This window comes from Schistocerca americana, chromosome 4 (genome assembly GCF_021461395.2).
Source record: "Schistocerca americana isolate TAMUIC-IGC-003095 chromosome 4, iqSchAmer2.1, whole genome shotgun sequence".
NCBI lineage: Eukaryota > Metazoa > Arthropoda > Insecta > Orthoptera > Acrididae > Schistocerca > Schistocerca americana.
In genome coordinates, this window is record NC_060122.1 from 732852178 (window position 1) to 732868432 (window position 16255).

At 40.7% G+C, this 16255-nt stretch overlaps 1 protein-coding gene across 2 annotated transcripts in view; it reads right to left on the bottom strand.

The window, feature by feature from the left end:
• LOC124613079 (pentatricopeptide repeat-containing protein 2, mitochondrial-like) overlaps positions 1–11818 on the bottom strand; it is a 68538-nt gene extending 56720 nt beyond the window's left edge. For both annotated transcript variants that reach the window (XM_047141664.1, XM_047141663.1), the window contains exons 1-2: positions 11662–11818; positions 4011–4236 (exon numbers count right to left, since the gene is read on the bottom strand). In XM_047141664.1, the coding sequence (XP_046997620.1) occupies positions 4011–4236; positions 11662–11743 (308 nt within the window). In that variant the 5' untranslated portion in view covers positions 11744–11818. The remainder of the gene's footprint in view (positions 1–4010; positions 4237–11661) is intronic.
• Between the last annotated feature and the right edge of the window lie 4437 nt (positions 11819–16255).

The following is a 16255-nucleotide window of genomic DNA, read 5'->3' on the forward strand; positions in this document are numbered from 1 at the left end:
AAGGTATAAACCTACTCTGCTAACTGTAGAAACTACATGTCCAATATTTTTGTTTACTATAAATATGGTAACTACCAAGATGGTCCACCAAGGGTATCACGCCCAAAAATTTGTCGGCATCAGTACACTATCAAAATGCAGATGGTAGAAAATTGAAATGAAATTAATGATTAATCAAAATTATCATTTTCAATAAAGAAAACTACTTCAGCCTCAATGTCACTCACACTTTCAATGAATGTGGTGGGGAATTTGTAGCTGATGATCCCCCTGCCACATCCACATTTACTACTGACTGCTGCCTCCTACATATACTCATTTCTTCCACGTACAAAGAATCATGATTTCTTTCTCCCTTCCCTCCCCACAACCCTTTTGTATGCGTTTCAGCGCACGTAATTTGCTGACAAGAAATTTTTTCAACGTCAGATAATGAATCCTGTTGTCATCGTTATTGTTGTTGGTGCGATATTGAGAAATGATAGACTAATGTTTTAATCTGCGTCACTGCTGTCGGTGTGATATTTATTTTAGGGAGTAAAGCTTCCGTTTAAAACATTGTGATAACAAAGGCTCCAAACATTCCCAAAGTACTTCTTTGCCTCACAGGGAGTGACAAATCTGTGAATTTTGCTTCTTGTCTACTCTATTTCATAAAGGAACAAACAAATTCTTAGAAACCTGTGATGTTGCATATATATGTAAAGCTCTACTCGTTAGCTTCTCAGTGATATAAGTTTCACTGCTGCATATGGATTTGAATCAGAATTATAGTCATATATGTTGATACACATGCATGTAAGTTCCATACAATTTCAAAATTTTGCAGACATGTAACTTTCTTCACAATTGTCATACACCTCTGATCCATCTTTTACCCAAAACAAATTCCTTGTTTCTATGGTGTGTTTAACAAACTTCTACACGACAACTGCAGTCATGGATGGAATTATATTCTGTTGCCTCCTCGAGCTTATCTATTGCAATGCAACCTCTCATGTTCCTTATGCCATTCTCATTTTTTATGTTTTATTTTTTATTTATTTTTCTTTCTTTCTACCAGGGCGTCTTCCAGAAACTCCGTGGCACAACATGGAGATCATTAGCTCCAACACTAAGGACATCTGCTTTTGGACTGGTAAACCCTGTTGCAAAATATTGCACTGCAGTCTGGATGAACAGCTCATACACCAGACTCATAAATACACAACTCAACCACACTATGCGTATCATCACAGGTACAATCCAAAATACCCCAACTTCCTGGCTGCCTATTCTCAGCCATATTAAAGTGTGAGTTTACACAAATAGCTGATGATCCTTACCTCTCTATACATGAGGACATTCCTGTCCTTGATAAAAACAGACTTCGCACCCGTCACCCACCTCTACAAAGAGTAAAATCTCTGGCGGACAACAGAACAACAACAGACTAATGGACAGAAATATTGGCAGAACGCTATCCCAGAACAGCTGAAGATGCCATGCATCGCGAATAAACCTCCGGGGTTTGAAGAGCATCACAATATCTGGCCTGCTTTCAATAGAATAAGGACAAATAGTGGAAGATGTGCTGACTCAATGTACAAACGGCGATTAACAACATCGCCCAGCTGTGACCGCGGTGCAGAATGACAAACTGTTCAGCACATCATATGTACATGCCCAAATTGATCCTTTCCTGGTGATCCGGAGGAGTTCCTGTTAGCAACCAAGGCATCAATTGTGTATAGTCAGCAGTTGGAGGTAATCCTGTAACCTGTAATTTGTAAGTATTGTAAATTTAATCAACTTAGAATCATAATGTTCCTTTCTATGTGCTAACTGACTGTATATGTGTTGTAAGGAAAAAAAATGTTTCCTTGGGCGATGTGATGCTCGCCATATGATAAATAAATAAATGGAGGTCACCAGAGAACTGTGTACATTAATGTTTACAATTCATCTAAGTGGTATGTCTTTCCAGGACTTTTGAATCTGGTCTAATCATTCAAATATCTTCCTTTTTTTTGCTGTACTGTACACCGTTATTTTGCAACCAATTAATCATATTGATGACACTATGCCAAGGAACTTCATTTCTTGATTGGTAAAGGGGAAACATTACCTACAATTATGATTTTACCCTTGGTCAGAATGTGGAGCAAACAATTCTTGTACCCACTTTGATCAATTAGTAGCATTCATTTTCCTATGATAATGTCCAGTGGCTTTTCAAGCTTTAAAAATTAGTTCTGCTTCACTGAAAAATTCGCTCCTGGATGAAAATGTGTAAATCTTTTCGGTAGACTGGTACTTGTGGTTACTTGTGTAACATTGTTCATGTTCCGATATTGAAAAGCTTTGATGACCCTGAAACATTTTACATGCTAAAATACAATATTTGTTGTTTAATTAAAATCTTCTTCTTGCTAGCACACCTCTCTCACTTGAAACCAATTGCGTACAACCATTTTTGAACCCAACTGTATGAAACTGTGTCACTGAATTGACAGATTGTATAAATTCAATTTTTTCCCTCATTCCTTTGGTGCAGCAGAGACTTTTCTCCACTGAGAAGAAATACCACATACTATATCTTACTACAGTCCTGTCGAAGTTATTGAAGTAAAACATTCCTCCATTCAAATGTTCATAATTGTTCTTACAGAAATATCAGTGAAACTGACACAATGTAGACGCCTTCTGTTCACTAGATATTAAACATTTCCTTATCACATGACTTTATTATATCTCTTTAATAGCCTTACCCTAATCATCAACTGTAATCTGGGGACACTGTAGATGCAGAAGATTGGTTGGTTGATTTAGGGGAGGGGACCAAATAGCGGGGTTATTGGTTCCATCGGATTATGGAGGGATGTGGAACAAAGTCGGCTGTGCCCTTTCAAAGGAACCATCCAGGTATTTGCCTGAAGCAATTTAGGGAAATCATGGAAAACCCATATCAGGATGGTTGGACGCAGGTTTGAACCGTCGTCCTCCCGATTGCGAGTGCCGTGTGCTAACAAGACGCAGAAGAAATTATCTCACTGGCTACTGATTCAGCTCATTGAATTAGCCATTTTTGACAGTCAATAACACATACCATAAGCAGTCATGTGGCAGAAATGAGTGTGGGAAATAACTGTTGTTCTGCTTCCCGCCTCACCCCTCGCACACATTCATCTGCTCAGCTTATTACATCTTTCAATTTCTTCACTGCTCTGCAGCAAATCCTCTCCCTCCTTTCACACTTTGCCTTTCTGCTACGTTCAGTCACTCTGGATCTATCATAGTCCTTACTGCTACACCTGGACGTACAACTAAATATTAAATTATGAATTAGTCTTGTCGTTTGCAGTTTTCTTATCCTTGACATTTCTTGTGCAAAAATTTCTCTCAAGCTTGTATTTTTAACTTTCTTGAAGTGTTTCACAATTCTGCTGTTTGTCTTCAGAAGATGGGGTGGGTGGTGGAGGGTATTTTTTGTTTCAACATATATCAATGGATAACTCTGCGAACTTTAACATGTCATTACTCTTGATATCTTGATACAATTTGGCACAGAAGAGAGTTCATCACTTCAAATAAAAATAAATCATGAAGTTAAAAGAACATGTTGTTCAGTTCCATGTGCAAGTGTTGCCTCACTCCATATTTTAGGCTCACACATTTTGTTATTATCCTGCTCAAGGAAATGATACATAGAAAGGCAAACCGCATATTTTGTGCTATGTGGAAGGAAGACTTCACTGACACAATAACAGTCAATGCCATGTAACACACAATCAGTAACTCATCTCATTAATGTACTACAGACATCTCATGATGAACATTTTATTTAAAATTGGTAATTGCACGGAACAAACATATGACTGAAACATTTCATAAATTCAGTGGCTGAAAACTGTTTTACAATTTATTTTAAACCACTGTATCCTAAATAAATCACCTGCAGACAAAATAGCATTCAACAACACAGAGTTGCTCATTTTAAGAAAATTTAACATAAATACAAGAGACAATACCTTCTGAGCATTTTCAGCACCAATTCCACATCATTTTCACCAGCTAAGTGAACCATGTTTTTCAGGTCTTCAGTGAAAACTAAATTTTTTGACTCTGGATGAGAAATTTCTTCCATCTTTGATCGAAATCTGTCAGCCATATTTGTAAACTGGTTTTGTACCCTCTCTCTTGTTTTGCTGTAGTTGTCTAGTCCCAGTGCAGCTGCCGAGTATAGTGTTCGAATGCCTGTGGAACAGAAAAAGTATTATAACCCAAATACTAAAATAACTTTCAGAACTTAGAAACACTGATTGTGATGATGATGATGATGATTACGGGTTCAAGGGGCTAAAACACTTGGTTATCAGTTCCTTGATGCACAGGAAAATGACGGAAAAAGATATGAAATGAGAAAGAACTGTCAGCTGCAGTGTATGTGAGCATGTCATCGTTGTTGAAAATGTGCGTGACAGCTGTTTTAGCAGGATAGTTAAAAGTGAGATACAACTCAAGCAGCTAAAAACTGTAGCTGGTTACTGAGGGTTACACCAAGAATCATCACAGTCAGTATACCTAAAATGGGGTGAGAAACTAAATGGCACAAGGAAATGCAGACTGTACGAACTTGGCAACAAATTAGCTTAAACAATTAGATCAATAAAATACACACACAAAAATGTGCAGAGCGATAAAGTAGCCTGAGGGCATTCGCGTACATGTTGTAGTGAGAGGTACTCCACCCACAACCATCCCAGACTCTGAAAATGGAGGGGCTTTAAATTTATTTATTTTTTATTTTTTTATAAAATCCGCTATCCCACAGGAAACATAGGCCTTTGGTAGCTGCTAACTCATTGTTTGCAAGTATCTGAGGTAGTGAGGAAGACAGGTTGATTCCTGATCTCAAATCAGCCAAAAGGGCACATGGGTTAACTGAAGCGTCCGATTCCACCCGTCAGCCTTGACCCGTGACATAAGGCTGTTGTGGTGTGTGAAGTCATGACAGCGCGGAGTTTAGTTTGTGAGAGTGGCGTGTTTGTAGGGGTCATTTTGATATGATCGGTGGTGCTCTCTGGAGGTGTGTTTGTGTGTTGCTTTAGTTTGCGTGTGTGGTGTGTTTATGGTTAGCCTGTTATGTGGTGTATGGGGTTCACCTGCGTGGTAGCATTGCACGTGTGGGGTATCAATGGTGACTGTCTTTCAGCGGAATATTTTTCAGCGAGTTAACAATTTTGGTTTCGTTATGTCGACGTAATTGGTTTTTTTTTCTGCTCATTGTGTGTGAATTTTGGTAAATCGCTTTGGTTATGTCTTTGGTAGATGTGGATATGACTGACAAGGTCAACAGTTTTCAGTTTTCGATGATGATGGGGGACAGTGTGTTGTCTCTAATAAAATTTCTTCAGCTATTCAGCCTGTCGGCTGAAGTCGTGAAGTGTTCAATGTGTCGTGAAGAAATGAGGCTTACTAAAGTTACGGCGTCTTGGATCAGGGATGGCTATATGTGAAGATGTTGTAAGGATAACAGGTCAAGGGATGTGTTCGATTCTAATTTTGATTTTCTAGGTGTTTTTTTGTGGTAGGATTAAGTGTGGTGGTGGTGAAAGTTTTGAGACTTACAGTGTGGTATCGGTAGTTGCTGTTGACCTATATAGGTCAAGGGAAGTGTTCTATTCCAATTTTGTTGGTTTGTTGTGTTTTCTGAGGTAGTGATGATTGTGGAGGTGGTTGTAGTTTTGGGTTTCATGATTTGGTATCGGTAGTTTCTGTTGACCTATATAGGTCAAGGGAAGTGTTTGATTCCAGTGAATATTGTTTTTAGCTGATTTTGGGAAGGTTTAGGCCATTTTATTTTATTGTTTTTGTCGTTTGGTTTAGTAGTGTTGGTTTATTTTTCGTTTGTCCCCACCCAAAACCCCAATTTCCCTCACTTGTCCTGTTAGTTTCATTATCTTTCTGGAGGAATATGTATTTGATGGTTTTTCAATCTATTTTTGGGTTTGTTGTCTTGTTTACATTATGACGTCATAGTCGCTATACGGGAGTTGTTGTGAATGGTCATTTCCGACATATTGGTGATGTCACTGGTCAAAGCAGATGGGTGGAATCGGATGTTTCCATTAACCCAGGCACACTCCCCGAGAATTTGGGGAATCGTGAGAGGACTTCCACACTTGTTTTGAGGAGAGTCATCTTGATGTTAAAAGAACTTGTTGACAAGTCTGGTGTTGGCAATAACAGTTGGCAAAGTCCAATGGCATCTTTCCAACGGGCCTGAAGAGAAGAATGCCATGCCTTGGTGGTGCCCTTGATTGTTCTGTTTGCTGAAGGCTATGGTAGCCTGCCTTTCCATATCCCAGGTTTTCTAGATTTAATGTCACAGTCGCAATCTTAAATTTGTGCCCAGTAATTCAAATCTGAGTTTGTCTCCTGTGGTTGCTTCTTCAGCTAATTTGTCAGTGACTTCATTCTCCAGAATACCCATGTCTCTTGGTGTCCAGATGAATGTTGCCATTGTACTGGAGCCATGATAGTCAACTAATAGACCTTGGATGGCAGCGACCACAATGTTTTGTGGCAACACTGAGATACACCTTCTAAGTAGCTCATGGTGTCACTTTAAACCACCAAGTTTTCTGTAGTGAGGGTTTTAACGTACTGCAGAACCCTCGATATGGTGACCAACTATGCCACATATACACTCCAAGCACTAGGCAGTGGACACTTTTCGTGTCTCATTGCATATCAAAAGCAAATTGATTCTATCACTGACTTTGGATCCACCCATGTAAATGGATGTCGAATATGGGTAGCCATAGGGAACCAAAGGGAACAAGCATTGGAGAATGGTGACATCAGCATTTTCTTAGGGCCATCTGAATCTTAGGACTGGATACACACCACAGGGGAAGGGGGGAGGGGAGGGAGGAATGCTGAGAGAACTCTGTTAACACAGACAAGAGGGGCCAATTGGAGGTCCCTGGATAGCGCTTCGAATCGTATACCACTGGTCTATCCATTTTTGGGTGATTCGTAAGCAATCACCCAATCAAGCAGGTTGGCATCTGACAGATTGTGACCACATAGTTCACCAGGAGTTGCTGGTGTCTAACCCTCTGTGATGAGATACCACCTTCAAACAGTAGACTGTCTACAGGGCTTGTGCAGAAAGCTTCAGCTGCCAACCACACACCACTGTGGTGGACAAGGTCTTACAAGCTTAGAACCATTGGTGCTACCGACCCGTAAGCAATACATCGAGACAGGTTAAAAAATAAAAGTCACTTTAAGAGTCACAAAAGAACTGTGTGATCTGCAACTTAGGAAGGTCTACTGAGAAATATGAGGGCATTAAGTTTCTATCTGACATAATTGTTTTAACTATGTTGACTTATTGTCCAATAAGAGGACTAAGAATTTGAAAGTTTCAAAGACTTCAAAAGTCAAGGTCCTGATGCAATCCTGAGTCTACAAAAGTGAACCAAATGAGTTTTTACAGGAGAAAATTGATATCCATGGTTCATGGCTCAGCTCTGTACTTCTGTATGTCCCCTGCAGTTGACACCCAGAGATGCGCATCAATGTAGAGCTGTAATACATGCACAGACCTTCTACACAAAATGATGGTGAGATCGTGAGTCCCACTGCGGTCATGATACCGTTGACTTCAATGGCAAAGAGGATGCACTCAAAACTGATCCAAGATGGACCTCAATTTCCTATACATATAGGTCGCTGATGGCTGAATCTATCCAAATCTGAAACAGCTATATAGGTCACGGTAGTGTTAGATCCCAATTTATGGGATCAGGAGCTGTTGTTGAGCTATATAGGTCAAGGGAAGTGTTCGATCGCAATTTATGGGATCGAGAGGTGCTGTTTAACTATAAAGGTCAAGGGAAGTGATAGATTCTAACTTGCGGTATCGGGAGCTGCTGCTGAGCTATATAGGTCAAGGGAAGTGTCCGATTCCACATGATATTGTTTTTAGCGGAATTTGGAGAGTTTTGTGTTGTCGGTTTTTTTTCGTCATTTTGTATGGTTTTATATGGGGGTGGGTGTCTAAATTTGTTTACATTTAGTTTGTTCCCACCCAAAGACCCCCAATTTTCCGCGTTTGTCCCGTCAGTGTCATTAGGCCTTTTGTGGAATGTGTGTGTGTGTGTGTGTGTGTGTGTGTGTGTGTGTGTGTGTTTCGATGAATTTTCTTCTTTATAATGTTTACGTAAAGACTTTATATGCGCCATATTGGATTCGTGGTTTATGGTCATTTTCACCATATTTGTGACGTCATGGGTCAAAGCAGATGGGCGGGATCGGATGCTTCCGTATTTCCGATTGCAATGGTGGTGGTGGAGGAGGTGGTGGTGGTGGGGTGGTGGTGTTTGTTGGGGGGGAGGGGGGGGGGGGCAGTCGATGTGCAACCAGCCATGCTTAACAAGGCTCTCTGTTCACCAACATCACAGGCAACTCTCTGAGCACGTGGCACTCATGGACCCTATCCACTTGGCTTCCTGAAACATCAATCACAAAGTTATTTTAATCTATATATGGAATAGGTATGTTCTTAAAAATTTAAATTAAAATCTACACTTAATGTCATCACCTTCAGCTTGAAAGTCAAGAAGTGTAATAATGTATTAAGTTGTTTCATAAATAATTGAAAATCACAAAATGAAGCCTCTATATTGTTATTACTATTGACTTTTCACGAAAATCTACTTCTGCAGGACAAACTTCAACTGAAAAATCTGTGTCCATCAATGAATTTACATTTGTATCCCTGCCTAATGTAAGTGGCGACTACTCTTTTCTCTGTATTTGACAAACAGTAACTGAATGTTAGGTTATATCCATCCATATTCAACATTCCTACATAGGTCATCAAATGATGTTCAGAAACACACATTGCAAATACACGATTTTAAAGCTGCAAGTCATCCAAAGAATTCAGAAATTTAGTGGTATGTTTTAATCCTCTAGCACTCTTGATACAAGAGGTTTACTTGTTTTGATAAAGATAGCCTGAGAGCTGAGTGTACATGTTACGTCTCACCCTTACAAATTCTGCTATCAAACCAGCCAATATCCCTTTCCCACTCCTGTATGTAAGGTATGCCTTGTAAACCCTGGCTGTTAATAGCACAAACAGAAACCCAACTTACGTGTGACCCAGTACTTGACAGAAGCATTTGGTTTACCTCCATGTTGGCCCAACTCGAGGTGGAGGAGTTTAGATTTTAATGATCCATAGACAATGAGGTCATTAGAGACTTAGCACAATCTCCGATTAGGGAAGGTTGGTGAAGGAAAGCAGCCATGCCCTTTGGAAGGAAACATCCTGGCATTTGCCTTAAGCAACTTAAGAAAATAATGGAAAGCCTAAATCAGGATGGCCACACGCAAGTTTGAACTGTCTTTCTCCCCAATACAGGTCCAGCATGCTAATCACTGCGCTACCCCAATCTTGACCCAACTCAAGGAGCTGGTCAGGTTGAGCCTGCCACAACGTCTCAAAACATATACGGACCTAAATACAGGGCGTTTCAAAAATGACCGGTATATTTGACACTGCAATAAAAACTAAACGAGCAGCGATAGAAATACACCGTTTGTTGCAATATGCTTGGGACAACAGTACATTTTCAGGCAGACAACCTTTCGAAATTACAGTAGTTACAATTGTCAACAACAGAAGGCGCTGCGGTCTGGGAAACTCTATAGTACGATATTTTCCACATATCCACCATGCGTAGCAATAATATGGCGTAGTCTCTGAATGAAATTACCCGAAACCTTTGACAACGTGTCTGGCGGAATGGCTTCACATGCAGATGAGATGTACTGATTCAGCTGTTCCACTGTTTCTGGATTCTGGCGGTACACCTGGTCTTTCAAGTGTCCCCACAGAAAGAAGTCACAGGGGTTCATGTCTGGCGAATAGGGAGGCCAATCCACGCCGCCTCCTGTATGTTTCGGATAGCCCAAAGCAATCACACGATCATCGAAATATTCATTCAGGAAATTAAAGACGTCGGCCGTGCGATGTGGCCGGGCACCATCTTGCATAAACCACGAGGTGTTCGCAGTGTTGTCTAAGGCAGTTTGTACCGCCACAAATTCACGAAGAATGTCCAGATAGCGTGATGCAGTAATCGTTTCGGATCTGAAAAATGGGCCAATGATTCCTTTGGAAGAAATGGCGGCCCAGACCAGTACTTTTTGAGGATGCAGGGACGATGGGACTGCAACATGGGGCTTTTCGGTTCCCCATATGCGCCAGTTCTGTTTATTGACGAAGCCGTCCAGGTAAAAATAAGCTTCGTCAGTAAATCAAATGCTGCCCACATGCATATCGCCATCATCAATCCTGTGCACTATATCGTTAGCGAATGTCTCTTGTGCAGCAATGGTAGCGGCGCTGAGGGGTTGCCGCGTTTGAATTTTGTATGGATAGAGGTGTAAACTCTGGCGCATTAGACGATATGTGGACGTTGGCGTCATTTGGACCGCAGCTGCAACACGGCGAACGGAAACCCGAGGCCGCTGTTGGATCACCTGCTGCACTAGCTGCGCGTTGCCCTCTGTGGTTGCCATACGCGGTCGCCCTACCTTTCCAGCACGTTCATCCGTCACGTTCCCAGTCCGTTGAAATTTTTCAAACAGATCCTTTATTGTATCGCTTTTCGGTCCTTTGGTTACATTAAACATCCGTTGAAAACTTCGTCTTGTTGCAACAACACTGTGTTCTAGGCGGTGGAATTCCAACACCAGAAAAATCCTCTGTTCGAAGGAATAAACCATGTTGTCCACAGCACGCTTGCACGTTGTGAACAGCACACGCTTACAGCAGAAAGATGACGTACAGAATGGCGCACCCACAGACTGCGTTGTCTTCTATATCTTTCACATCACTTGCAGCGCCATCTGTTGTTGAAAATTGTAACTACTGTAATTTCGAAAGTTTGTCCGCCTGAAAATGTACCGTTGTCCCAAGCATATTGCAACAAACGGTTTATTTCTATCGCTGCTCGTTTAGTTTTTATTGCTGTTTCAAATATACTGGTCATTTTTGAAACATCCTGCATTTATACGGCTGATTGCGGATGCTATATGTAGCAAGTCACTCTTGATACAGAAGCCACTGTCCCTTGTTATCCGCGCGTAAATGTGTTGAGACCGAGTGAATGCTGCAGTTTCTTTAAAATAAAGTCATATTAAATGTCCTTGAAGATTAACGGGATCACACCGAAATATATTCAAATGTCGCTTCATCTGATCGTGCACGTATGCATGCTGCTACGAAACTTGGTATCTCCAGAATTCGAATTCACTCACCAATAAAGGGGAGTATAAGACGGGTGCGTGGCAGCTAGTTTACTTATAGGTTATCTAGGTGAACACAGCTACTTTCACAATATTTGTGGGATGTCTGCTATTATGACCGGTACTTACTTAAATGTACACCTGTCAATTGAATAATGTCCTCTCAGCTTTCTCGAGTGTCTTACAAAAACAAACATGGAGAATATTGTTAACATTTTGTTTAATCGAGTTGTTAATCATTAATAAAGGAAAAACCACATTACAGTTCGAGGTTATGTCTAACCGGTCGCTAATTATACAGTTTTTCTCTGCTAATCTACTAAAGAAACTGAAGTTCACACTCACGAGAATCTCTTAACTGTCTGTTGAGTAACACATACCGAGGAAACGAAAACAATTCCAAAACAGATCTCGTAAACATCGACATTTTCAATTCATTCACTCAATCCACAATACCAAACACACCTCACAACCTTTCGCGCATCACCATAGATCCAAACAAAGCCGTAAGACAGATAACACCAGCCAAAGATCAAAGTCGTTCGACAGTTCAAATAACTTCTAGCTACTGGCGCCAAAACGCTCTCAGCTGCCATCAAACCACTGGTATCGTCATGTACCGTTTCAGTGCGCTACGGATAGGTATAGAATATTAAATATTGTGCTGTATGAAAATCGTAGGTTCGTTTGAGCAGTTACCAGAAAGCGCCAGACAACAGGCTGTACTGCGCATGCGCAGCTAGGATGACGTAGCCAGCTTGGTGCTTGCTCTGCTCATACGCTTTTCGTCGTATTTCTGGTGGGGCATCACGTGACCATGTGTAGCCGTGCCGCCCGTGTGGCATGTTGTTGAGAGGACAACTGAGTTGTACTTAGAGCAATTGTTTTATCATATCCCACACAGATAAAGGATGCAAGTAATAAAGCAGTTCTTGGCAAAATATCATTTCAAAATTAGACTCCACAGCTCGAAGTACCATAAAATTTTGCTAAGGGGTGACTGACAGATTTTTTTTTTTTTATTTTTTTTTTTTTTATTTTTTTTTTTAATTCGTACTCTCCAATATTGTTATGCAGCATTTCCAACAGGTTTACATCTACACAGCACTGCAAAAAGCTACTGGTATGGAATACAAGTTACTTGCAACAAAAAAGAGACATTTTGTTGTGTAGCTTATACCAGAATAAAGGATAATAAATTTCATGACTATTTCAAAATGTGAAAAAATTAACATGGTTGTCTGTGAGGCAAAAAAACTGTACAACTGACAGTTTATATTCTACCCTAGGAATAAATATGAAGCCATGTGGGGAGTTAGAACGATAAAACATGGTATGCTGCCAGTCTAAAATTTAGCATAGAATGGCATTCTATAAATTTAAGACGTACACACAAATTAAGAAATAACTTCAGGCCCAGAAGAAGTACTAGACAAGTGGATTGTGATCGAAAAACACTTTCACAGAAGGCAGATCTATAAAATTCTGCTACAGCTGTCATTATATTTGAAACAAAATATTTAGTTCAAAACTACTGACCAAATTTGCCTACTTAGCTTCAAGTCAATGTTTACGTATGTTCGTACGTATATAGCATTAAGAGAACTTACAGTGTCATAAAAGGAACAGGACATCAGAGACTACTCCAGCAGCATCGGAATTTCATAAACCATTCTAAAATGCTTCATTCCGCTCTAATTGCACATTTCTATGTCCAGATGGACTCTGAAGTACCTGATATTCAGCTTTTCATGTGGTTCTCGTGATACCAATTTTCTTGGAGGTCCCGTACTGTATTCTCATGTTTGGTTCTTTATTATGGTATAACGTCATTCGTCCCAGAAAATGAAAATTTGCACTTTAAACTGAACGACGTTGAAAGTAGCCAATAGCGCGGAATGAAACACTTCGTTTCAAATAAAGTAACTGCCTCATAGGAAAAAAAATTAACTGAAGCAAATTTCTCTATAAAACAGACAGAAATAGCTTCATTAAGACATTAATGGTTGATTGCTAATAACGTGGAAATAATACAAAATCAGAAAATTGAAACTACTAACTTATTTTGGTCTTTCATGGTTATGAGAATCTATATTAATTCATTTGATGGCTACCGGCCACAGAAATCTATTTTGTTTTCATTTGACGTGGGACACGGCCGCCTGTATTAGAGGCGGCCGTGCGTGGGAGCTGTAAACGAAGACACGAAACATATACACGGCTTCGGATCACGTGGGGAAGGACCCCACCACTATAACTCAGCTTGCTCTGCGCATGCGCGAATCTGGCAGCTTGGGCGCGCCAGGAAAATTTTTCCGGGTAGCTTCTGGCTACTTGCTGCTCCTGCTCATACACCAAACAGCCACGCTCCAAGTAGCCAGAAGCGGGAGGAAGGCACTGCTCATACACGAATTCGGCTCTGCGCATGCGCACGAGCCCGCTGGCAACTGCTCATACGAAGCTCGTGATGCAGACGGCTTGACGACGTTGAATGCTCAGTCAGAGAGAGGGCTGAGCGCGCTGTTGTCTAGCGCAAAAGGTCTTGTTCAGAGCGCGGTCAGGGTTCAGCAATCCAATTGATGAAAGGCTCTCTTTGCGAGTGCGTCAGCTGCCGTGTATTAAAAATAAGTACCGTAAAGCTGGGCTACTTTGCCCCTTGGGGGCTAACTTTGCTCCAACTGTGAAAAAAGATTCAGTCCTGCCAAGCACCTATTCTAATAAAAGTTTCAGAACGATTTTGATTCTTTCCAACAATTGTCAGTTTCTACTAGATCGAATGTTTGAGTTATTCTGCCATTCGCTATTTTGCATATTTTCTGTTAACCATATCTCTACTTTTTAGGTAATTTTCGTCAAGAAAAAGTGGTATTTTGCTACCAGGAAACAGAAGGCCAATGACATTATTTTATTTGTAGAAATTAGTTATTGTCAAAAGCGTACCCTAAAAATTGTAGTCAGCACATTATTTGTCACTATACGATCGAAAGCAGCCATGAAGTGAATTTTCTGGGAGAAACCGCTGCCTGGTACTAGTAAGCAACTTAAGAAGATAAAAATACAGACAGTGCTTGGATTATTGTATTGATGAAGACCAATTAGAAGAACAAATACTCGATGAAAGTCTGGACAAAGATTGGGAAACATATAGAAGAAATCAACTGGAAGTGATAGCAGCATCTATAAAGGACGAAGAGAGCCTATCAAAAACACAGGAGAAACAAAGCAACTAGCAAGTAGACTGATGTGTTTGTGACTAGACGGTGAGAAAATAAACATTACCCAGCAGAGGAGGCCATCAGTGAACCACTGCTACACTTGTGCAGCATTTTGTTAAGCCATAAGGCATACGAGGTGCGGCTAGAAAAAAACCGGACTGATGCTGGAAAAAACGTTTATTTACAATTATTTACAATTTCATGTTATCTCCTTCAATGTACTCTCCTCCTCGGTCTCTACACCGCTCCATACGAATTTTCCACTGTTCATAGCAATGCTGCAGATCATTTTCGGTAAGTCCATACATTACTTCCGTCGCTTTTTCTTTTACTGCTTCAACAGTCTCAAATAGTTCCTTTCAAAGCTGACTTGACTTTAGGGAAAAGAAAAAAGTCACAGGGGGCCAAATCAGGTGAGTAGGGTGGATGATCTAAGATGGGAATGTTGTGTTTTGCCAAAAACGTCTTCACTGACAACGCACTGTGAGCTGGGGCATTGTCTTGGTGAAGGATCCATGACTTTTTTCTCCACAAATCGTTCCGTTTTCTCCGTACTCGCTCACGTAGGGTAGCCAGGACGCTAATGTAGTAATGCTGATTCACTGTTTGTCCCTCTGGTACCCAATCAATGTGCACAATCCCTTTGATGTCAAAAAAAAACAATCATCATTGCCTTGAATTTCGATTTTGACATTAGTGCTTTTTTTGTCGTGGAGAACCAGGAGTTTTCCAATGCATCGATTGGCGTTTAGTTTCGGGATCGTAAGTAAAAAACCACGATTCATCGCAAGTAATAACATTTTTTAAGAAGGTGGGATCACTTTCAATGTTTTCCAGGATGTCAGAACAAATCATTCTTCGGCGTTCCTTCTGTTCAATTGTGAGACACTTTGGAACCATTTTGAGACCACACTTTGTTCATGTTGAAACTTTCATGAAGAATCTGCCTAACACTTTCCTTGTCAACTCCTGTTAACTCAGACACTGCTCTGATTGTTAAACGGCGATCTTGTCGAACAAGTTTACCGATTTTTTCAATGTTTGCATCAGTTTTTGCTGACAATGGTCTGCCAGTGCGAGTGTCATCACTGGTGTCTTCGCGGCCATCTTTAAATCGTTTAAACCACTCAAACACTTGTGTTCGCGATAAACAATCATCGCCGTACACTTGTTGTAACATTACAAACGTTTCACTTGCAGATTTTCCTAGTTTGAAACAAAATTTGATGTTAACACGCTGTTCTTTCTGTACACTCAACATTTTCCGACGCACAGACAAAACGTCAACTACTTAAAACAGACGCCACGGGCAGACTGAGTGCAGGAGGCAGATGAAACTCGAGCAGTAGGTGGAGCGAGAGTCACGTTACAGGCCACGCGACTTTCAGCCTTATTGCATTCGTTTTATTGTTTCACCAGTACTAGTCCGGTTTTTTTCTAGCCACACCTCATATAGAGGTATTCATAAAGTCCGAATGGTGTTAAGATGTCAGTCTTTTGTATATCATCAGGATGCATCTGAATGTGTAGAAATACATGCTAGCAGTCATTGACATTGAAGATTGTTGGCATGTGAGCGCATGGGGAATCCTGGAGATTCAGGACAGGGTAGTTGTCATGGGTTGTTCTAGAGTTAAGAACTCTCCAGTTGCCACGAAGTCTTGTTGTACTACCATCTTTCTTGGCAATATATTTAATTTATGATGCCAAGGGGCTGACAGATG